The sequence below is a fragment of the Nanorana parkeri genome, unplaced genomic scaffold, assembly GCF_000935625.1.
Source record: "Nanorana parkeri isolate BGI_ZX_2015 unplaced genomic scaffold, ASM93562v1 scaffold708, whole genome shotgun sequence".
Taxonomy (NCBI): domain Eukaryota; kingdom Metazoa; phylum Chordata; class Amphibia; order Anura; family Dicroglossidae; genus Nanorana; species Nanorana parkeri.
The window spans coordinates 110,134-119,405 of NW_017306976.1; the positions used below are offsets into that span (position 1 = coordinate 110,134).

Below are 9,272 nucleotides of genomic sequence, written 5' to 3' on the forward strand. Positions count from 1 at the left end.
CCCTGTTATCAATGAACAGGAATCCTCTATACTGAGTGTTCCTGTCCATTCATAACATGAGGACATTGAGTATGATTACTATAACCACAATCATGAATGAACAGGAAGTGATGTAGATTACTTCCCATTCATTCATAATTGAGGATATAGTAACCATACTCTGTCCTCAATTATCTATACTCAGCGATCACTTATCAGTGACTGCTTGTACCCCGCTCTGCCCTCTGACACACAAAAAAAACCCCTTTCAAACCGGTTTGAAAAAAAGGGGTCAAAATCATGTTTTGGGGGGGGCCTTAATGGTTTCTTGCACCGGGGCCCTGAGGTTTCTAGTTACGCCTCTGGCTACAACACTTGCCTTCTACTGTCTACATTACCACTCAGTTCCTCATAGAATGTTAATAGGGAACTTCAGTTCATCCGGCCAATAAAAGTGAGTTTTACATACCCTGGCTAACTTGATTAGTTCATGGGAACCTATGATGGTTCAGACAGGCATGCAATTCTGTTTACACTGGCACCGGCTGGCATTGACTGTAAATGACAGCTCACTAGGCTGGCAGTTACAAAGCCTGGCCCACCCACCTCCCTGACATTACTGAAAGCCCTCTGGTGGCTGCGGAGGCTGGAGTGCTGTGTGGAAGAAGCCCATCTGGATCTACGGCGGTACTCTGTGTTCCTGAAGGTTTGGGGCTGATCTGAGGTCTGAAGGTGCAGGAATTGTGGCTGATCTGAGGTGTGAAGTGCATGCAGTAAGATGTATCTGCAGGGCCGGTGCTGCCACTAGGCAAACTAGGCAGCCACCTAGGGTGCACGGCTGCCTAGGGTGCAGCCTCGACCACTCATTCCCCCCCCGTCTATTTCAAATTACAAAAGCCAATAGCAGGCTGGCTAATGCACTCAGCCACTGAGCAGAGGAGCAGAACTGAGAGATAATTTTCTCTCTCAGGTCCGCTCCTGTGCTCAGTGGGTGGGGTTTCAATAGCCAGACTGCTATTGGCTATTTAAAATTAAAATAGCCAATAGCAGTCTGGCTATTGCTCCTGGCTACCCGGCATGAGAATGGAGCCGCGCAGGGGGGTTTTGCCTAGGGTGCTAAATAGTCTAGCACCGGCCCTGCGTATCTGAGGTGTGAAGTGCATGCATTGGGGCTGATCTGAGGTCTGGTGCGCATGCAGTGAGACTGATCTAAGGTCCGAAGTGCATGCATTGGGGCTAACCAGAGGACTCATGTGCATGCATTGGAGCTGATCTGAGGTCTGAAGTGCCTTCTACCCAGCACTGCTACCCACATAAGCTCTGCTCCATCTACCATCTACCTACAACCATCCGATTCAGGTTAAATGACCCCCAGAGTCTTTGTACCTCTTCCTGTGAGCACAGACTGTCAATATCGCATCCCCTAGGGGGTACAGTAATGGAGATGGGCTGGCATGAAGTAAACAAATAATATACTGAGATTCTTTACAATTTTGGATAAAAACTTTTAAAAAATGGATACAAAATTAAATTAAAAAAGGAATATTTTAACCGCTAGCAACGTTTAATGTTTACACCACCCAAACTTTTTTTTTAAATATCCCTCCACTCAACTTATTAATTCAAGGGTTTCATTATTACAAACATTTGTTGCAAACCAACCAACCACCACACCTAAGTTGGCCGAAAATATAAAAACATAACACAACCTTAGTGTCGGCCTCCACCACCAGGACAATGTCCTCGATCCGAATACCGAAATATCCATCGTGGTAGTAGCCTGGCTCTAGAGAGGGGATCATAGAGAATAAAAGAGGGTCAAGTCGTGTCTTCAAGATTTTTCTGTACATAGCCATTCTAACTAGACACGTGCGATTCATTCCGAATCAGAATTCGAACAAATTTTCTGAAATTGGGACATTTGAACGTCCGAATTTCCAAATCCCACATGATTGGCCAGAAAAGTCACATGCCGTAACAAAAATGAGTGTTCAGTATATACATACAGTATAACACTAAAGCTGAGGCTCCTAGAGCTGGATGGAATTCGGGATCCGAATTTCCAAATGCAATTCCGAAATTCGGAACCTAAATGCCATTCGAGTATGGGAGCCATATACATATATTACTAAAGCTGAGGCTCCTAGACCTGAATGGCATTCGGGAGTAGACATGTGCGATTCGTCTAGTTCCGAATCGAAATTTGGACGAAATTTAGGAAATTCAGAGATTCGGATGTATCCGGATTCCGAATGACAGATATAACGAATGCAAACGAATTTGAATTTCCAAAAACCGAAATTTGTTAGCGGTAGTCTGTACACAGAAACACCTAATCAATACACCGGCTGGTGATTGAAAACCCTTTTCCCACACCTGATTGTTGTATTGCACAATTATTACCCAGTTATTGACTACCGAGATTTATAATTTTTTCACTGTAGAATCTGAACTTAGTAACTTCTTCACGTCCTATAGAGTGCACATATTTTATTTATTTGTCGAGACTGAGCGCAACTCACTTGCGATATAATAAGTTCACCCACACACATAGTTGCGGCTGGTCGAACTAATTATTTAGTTATTTAGTTTTCACACCTAGCGCAGTGATTCTTGAATTACTGGTAGTCTGTACGAAATTTGTTTGTTGGACGAAATTTCGTTGCAGCAAAGTGACATTTGAGAATTTTTTTTTCTACACCTTAAATATCACTTTGCTGCAACGAACGAATGAACCGAAAACAAAATGACAATTCGTACAGAATACAGCTAACGAATTTAGTCCGAATCCGAATCCCGAAACGAATTGACTTTCGGACCCGGATCCCGAAAAACTAAATAACGCAAAATCCGAATCAAAACTATTTTTTTTGCCGGTGTACATGTCTATTCGGGAGCTCCCCAATGCAATTCGGTAATTCGGATCCTGAATGCCATTCAGGTCTAGGAGATTCAGCTTTAGTATTAAAGGAGAACTATGAGGTGAGTGATTTTCACTCATCCTCATAGACGATATACTGAGCTTCGGGTGATGGGAGGACACTAGTTTGTGTCCTCCCGTGACCCTTAGGAGAACTATGGGGAAAAGCCCTGACCCCATAGTTCTCCTTTGATATCTGTATATGGTTTTCTGTGGTATTCACATAGAATATTCATAAACTCATCCGAAACAAATGAAATTCGGTTTTCGTCCGAATCCCGAACCGAATTGAATTTCGGATGCGAATCCCGAAATATCGGAACCGAACCGAATTTTTCCGCAGCTTAGATGTCTATTTATAAGTTTATAACAGTTTACTGCTTTCTATAAGATCATTGTCTGGCAGTATATTTTGATAGTAAAATATATTTTTGTCTGTTAGTTATTCAGGTCTGGGGTACGACTTCTGCAGAGTTTCTGATTACACAGTTATACCGCTAAGCTGCAGAGAGGCTTGTGAACACCAACCAAGCCAAGCCAACTGGAGGCTGTTAAACTGCAAAGTCCAAAATCCGCTGGGATTTAATGAAAGTGTAACAAGGATCCCTGTGTGATTTGGGTGTCTCGTCTGCTTTCTAGTCATCACATGAAATAAGACATTAAAATGTGAATATACCGATGGATGAGAACATTCCTTTGAACAGGGCGATATTGCTGGACTGAAATCCCACCGGCCCTGGAGAAGAAAATAATGATATAGATAATTAATCATTTGTATGATACTTTTTGGCACAGGGATATACTGTACAGTAACATAGCTGCAGACATGTCACCTGACCAGGGCAATGAGATATTGTTGATGGACATGATGGGGCCGCTTTTGATGAAAGCTGTTATTATTATTGTACAGGATTTATATAGCGCCAGCAGTTTGTGCAGCGCTTTACAATATAAGGAAGACAAGATGTAAGGAGAGCCCTGCCCCTGAGGGCTTACAATCTAAAAGGGGAGGGGCCGGTGATACATGAGAAGGTAGCTGTGTGGGGATGAATTGTTTGAGAACGTGATGGTTCAGTGGTCAGGTTGAGGTGGGATAGGCTTCCCTGAAGAGATGAGTCTTTAGGGAACGCCTAAAGGCAGTCAGAGTGGAAGATAGACGGACAGGTTGGGGTAAAGGGTTCGAGAGGATGGAAGAGACTCTAGAGAAGCCCCAGAGGAGAGCATGGGAGGAGATGACGAGGGAGCTGGAAAGCAGGAGGTCTTTGGAAGAGCGGAGCCGACGGTTAGGGTGATACTTTGAGACAAGGTTGGAGATATAGCCGGGGGCAGAGTTGTGGATGGCTTTGTAAGTCGTTGTTAATATTTTTAATTTTATGCTTTGGGCTATTGGAAGCCAGTGCAGGGATTGGCAGAGGGGGGTGCAGACACTGGGCGGTTGGTGAGGTGAATGAGTCTAGCAGCTGCATTTAAGATAGGCTGAAGGGGGGAGGAGCCTATGTAGTGGTAGCCCAATAAGGAGGGAGTTGCAATAGTTAAGACGAGAGATAACAAGGGAGTGGATGAGTAGGTTTGCGGTTTCTTTGGTGAGGAAGGGGCGTATTTTGGAGATGTTAGGAAGGTGAAGGCGGCAGGATTTGGATAGGGATTGGATGTGGGGAAGAAAGGTGAGGTCCGAGTCAAGGATGACTCCTAGCACCTTAGCATATGGGGGGAGGGTTGGATAGTTGTGTTAACAACCTCAATGGAAAAGTTGGGGGAAGGTGCATGGGAGGGGGCAAATATCATGAGCTCAGTTTTTGAAAGATTGAGTTTTAAGAAGTGTTGTGACATCCAGACGGACATGTCAGTTAGTAGATTAGTGACACGCAAGGACACAGAGGGGGTGAGTTGTGGAGTGGAGAGATATATTTGAGTGTCATCGGCATAGAGATAGTATTGGAAGTCATAAGCGGGTATTAACTGACCAAGGGAGGAGGTGTAGATAGAGAAGAGAAGGGGTCCAAGGACAGAACCTTGGGGGACTCCTACATAAAGAAAAAGAGGAGGGGTTAGATTTGTAGGTGTCACTAAAGGAGCGCATAGATAAGTAGGAGGAGAACCACAAGAGAGCAGAATCTAGTAGGCCAAGCGAGTGGAGGAGCATGTGGTCAACAGTGTCAAAAACAGCAGAAAAGTCCAATAGCAAGAGTAAGGAGTAGTGGCCGTTGTTTTTAGCAGTTAGTAAGTCATTAGTGAGTTTTACGAGGGAGGTTTCAGTGGAGTGTATGGGGCGAAAGCCGGACTGACAAGGGGTCGAGAAGGTTATCAGCGAGGTATCGGCTCAGGCGGCCGTAGATAAGGTGTTCTTGGAGTTTGGAGGTGAATGGGAGTAAGGAGATTGGTCTGAGATGGTTGAGGTTGGTAGGGTCCAGTGATGTTTTTTTGGGTATTAAGAAAAGATCTTCTGATCTATCACATCCTCTTCTCTTTGGGGAAAGCTTTCCACAAGATTCTGGAGGGTGTCTGTGGGAATCGTGGCCCATTGAGGCAAAATAACATTTGTGAGGTCAGGTACTGTTGTTGGATGAGAAGACCTAGCTCTCAATTGGCCTTCCAATTCATCCCAAAAGGTGTTCCAGTAGGGTTGAGGGTTGTGTAGGACACTTGAGTTCCTCCCCACCAAACTCATCTTGCCATGTCTTTATGGAGCTGGCTTTGTACACAGGGGACAGTCATGCTGCCACAGGAAATGTTCTTCGCCAAACTTACATAGTTAGTTCTTCAATGTCTATTGAGTTCAACCAACAGAAAACAAATTAAATTAAAAACCTGCATACACAGAACATTAAACCCATACTTGATTCAGAGGAAACCAATAAAACCCTTATAAAGCAGTGTCTCTCTCCAAAGAGGACAAAAGTTTCCTTCTGATCCCCTAAAGCAATTGCATACTTCCTGGATCAGCAATCTATGGTGTTATTTTAATATTGTTATTTTTTTTTATAACAAACTACAGCACTGTAAGTTACCATCTCCCATCAAAGATACAGAAAAGAAGCCTTTCCATATGCAAAGATAAAACCTCTTTCCTACAGATGCAGAGGGTGGAAGGGTGCCCCTTTGTCATTAGCAAAAACCTCAAAGTGTTTAGCTTTATAAAAATTTCACTGAATATACTGAATGACCAGGTTGGATTTTTTCTCCTCAGATGGCACATTGGGTATATTCCAAGATGACAATGCCAGAATTCATCGGGCTCAGATTGTGAAAGATTGGTTCAGGGGGCATGAGACATCATTGTCACACATGGATTGGCCACCACAGAGTCCGGACCTTAACCCCATTGAGAATGTTAGGGATGTGCTGGAGAAGACTTTACACAGTCATCACTCACTGCTCCCATCATCACTACATGATCTTGGTGAAACATGAATACAACTCTGGATGGAAATAAATGTTGTGACATTGTATAAGATATCGAAAGAATGTCACTGCGATAGTAATCCAAGCTAAAGGTGGTCCAATGAAGTATTAGAGAGTGTGACTTTTTCGGGGGCCAGGCCAGGTGGTGACAATTTTCGGCTGATTGTTTTGTTGTTCGAGCTTTACATGTACATTGGTCCCTTGTTCTGAACACTCGGCGCTGTTGGTTCTGGTAATATCTTTATTGATGTTAATTGAATCCTATTTGGATAAAAGTACCATGAGTTAAAAAAAAAAAAGTAGTGGTGGTCTTATGTCATCCATCTGAGTGAATTTAGCCTCTTTTTATCCTCTTTTTATCCCCGGTCTCTTCAAACAAAAATGTATTCAGCACTGGCCGTGCCTTTACATTTTGTCCCCAATGGCTTGAATGGGCTGTTTATGGAGACTTGCTATACAGCACCGTTCTTTTGGGACACAATGCACAGGAGTGGAAAAGCAGTGAAGACATTTTTACCTTTCGGAATGTGAACAAGGCTGGAGTCCACAGCTCTGGAACTAAGGTGAGTGAGCAGCAGCGAAGGGGGGTTGATGGTGGGGAGGGGTAATGTAATTTAGCTAAGGGAAGGTAGGTATATGGTTCAGTGAAAGTTAGTTTAGAGGTCCAGCTGTCCTTTAAAGCAACCCTCTCTGTTGCACGTTCACATTTGACATTGTGTAAACAGTGAACAAATTTTCTCCTGGTGGTCTCCGGCATCCAACAATCCCCCCCTCCCCCTCCCGGGTGTAGCCATCTTACCGTTCACATGACATAGAGAAGATGAAGTCAGGCTGTCAGTCAGTCACAGCCCACATATGAAAGCCACCATTGCCCTTCCTGTCACAGTCATATGTCACCTGTCTCTCCAAAAGTCAGTGGTCAGGGGATGGGTTGGAGATGGAGAAGAGGGCTTGGCTGTTGACTTTTACAAAAAATTGGAGTTTGGGGAATGAAAAAGTCAAGTTGATTGATTTAGAGTTGCTTTAAATAAAAGAAACGCTTGTCTTTTAATGGTTGACTTACACTCATGAACCGCAAAAAAGTTTCCAATTCCATGTCCCGTTCCATGTCCATAATTCAGTCCTACCTCCCATAGGGCTTGCCTGGCAAACACTTCTATGACTCTCCCTGCCGGAAACATGAAATAACTGTTAGAATCCAAACATGCATAAACATGATCTATCGGTTATAAAAATGAGGTTTGTGCTTCAGTTGTGGGTCACATGACCCAAGACAGGTCTATGTTAAGCATGCTGATATCAGCAGTCTTCTTACACATTGACTGAAGGCTATGCTGAGGTCAGCAGTCCCGTACGATTCGGCTGTGGCTTCAAGTCATGTGATCTAGGACTGGAGCATCACAGAACTTGTTCATTATTGCTAAATGAAAACAATGTTTAGAGTTGGATCCTCATGTGAACATGAAATCCAAATGACACTGCGCTCAAGTGAATGATCTATATAAAATGTTACATAGTTACATAGTATTTGAGGTTGAATAAAGACATTAGTCCATCAAGTCCAACCTATAGGATGATACAGATCTGACAAGTTTTTTAGATTTCATTGAGCTAATTTGTGTGTATTCCATACAAATTGAACACAGCAGCTGGGTGTATCACTATCACCATAGTGCAGGTCCACTTGCACACACCTCATGTGAACATACCTGATGTTTGTTGTGGAAATACAAGTCTACTCAGTTCAATATTCCCCATCAGGACCCGAGTGTAAGCTTCCTAGAAGATACAATAAAGCCAATAAACTCAACAAAACAAGCATCACGGTTTCTTCATTCCTGTACCTGAAGGGGTTGCATGTCCCATCGAGCAGTAACTAGTATAATATCAAGGAAACAATTAGGAACGTTCATAAAAAAAAATAGAAACTGGCATCTGAAAGGGTTACAGTTGGGGGCACAGATACTTTCTACCCCCACTGTTTCCTAAACTGTGACCCATTCATACACTGCCAGTCCAAAAAAAAAAGTCACACACTCTAATATTTCATTGGCCCACGTTTAGCATTGATTACGGCACACATTCGTCGTGGCATAATATCCATAAGCTTATACAATGTCACAACATTTATTCCCATCCAGAGTTGCATTAATTCTTCACCAAGATCTTGTAGTGATGATGGGAGAGTCGGAGCGCTGCGTAAAGTCTTCTCCAGCACATCCCAAAGATTCCCAAGGGGGTTAAGGTCTGGACTCTGTGGTGGCCAATCCATGTGTGACAATGATGTCTCATGCTCCCTGAACCACTCTATCACAACCTGAGCCTGCTGAATCCTGGTCATTATTTTAAGACTGCTCTCAGAAGATCCAAACAGTGTCTTACATCTATGTCTTGACTATTGCAACTTCCTCCTCATTGGCCTTCCACTACACAGGCTCCTCCCCCTTCAGTCTATCATGAATGCAGCTGCTAGACTTATCCACCTGACCAACCGCTCAGTGTCTGTAACCTCCCTCTGCCAATCCCTCCACTGGCTACCAATAGCCCAAAGGATAAAATTCAAAATATTAACAATCACTTACAAAGCCGTCCACAACTCTGCCCCCGGCTATATCTCCAACCTTGTTTCAAAGTATCACTCTAACCGTCCCCTCTGCTCTTCGAAAGACCTCCTGCTTTCCAGCACTTTCGTCAACTCCTCCCATGCTAGCCTCCAGGACTTCGCTAGAGTCTCTCCCATCCTCTGGAACTCTTTACCCCAACCTGTCCGTCTGTCTCCCACCTTGACTGCCTTTAGGCGATCCCTAAAGACTCATCTCTCCAGGGAAGCCTATCCCACCTCAACCTAACCACTCAACCATCACATTCTCAAACAATTCATCCCCACACAGCTACCTCCTCATGTATCACTTCCCCCTCCCTTTTAGATTGTAAGCCCTCAGGGGCAGGGCCCTCCTTACCATCTTGTATT

The 9,272-nt window shown here is 43.8% G+C and overlaps 1 protein-coding gene across 1 annotated transcript in view; it reads right to left on the reverse strand.

The window, feature by feature from the left end:
• Positions 1-9,272, reverse strand: part of XPNPEP2 (X-prolyl aminopeptidase 2) — a 49,664-nt gene that overhangs the window by 3,116 nt on the left and 37,276 nt on the right. Inside the window, exons 19-20 of the mRNA XM_018563896.1 lie at positions 1,686-1,765; positions 1,042-1,047 (exon numbers count right to left, since the gene is read on the reverse strand). Of these exons, the coding sequence (XP_018419398.1) occupies positions 1,042-1,047; positions 1,686-1,765 (86 nt within the window). The remainder of the gene's footprint in view (positions 1-1,041; positions 1,048-1,685; positions 1,766-9,272) is intronic.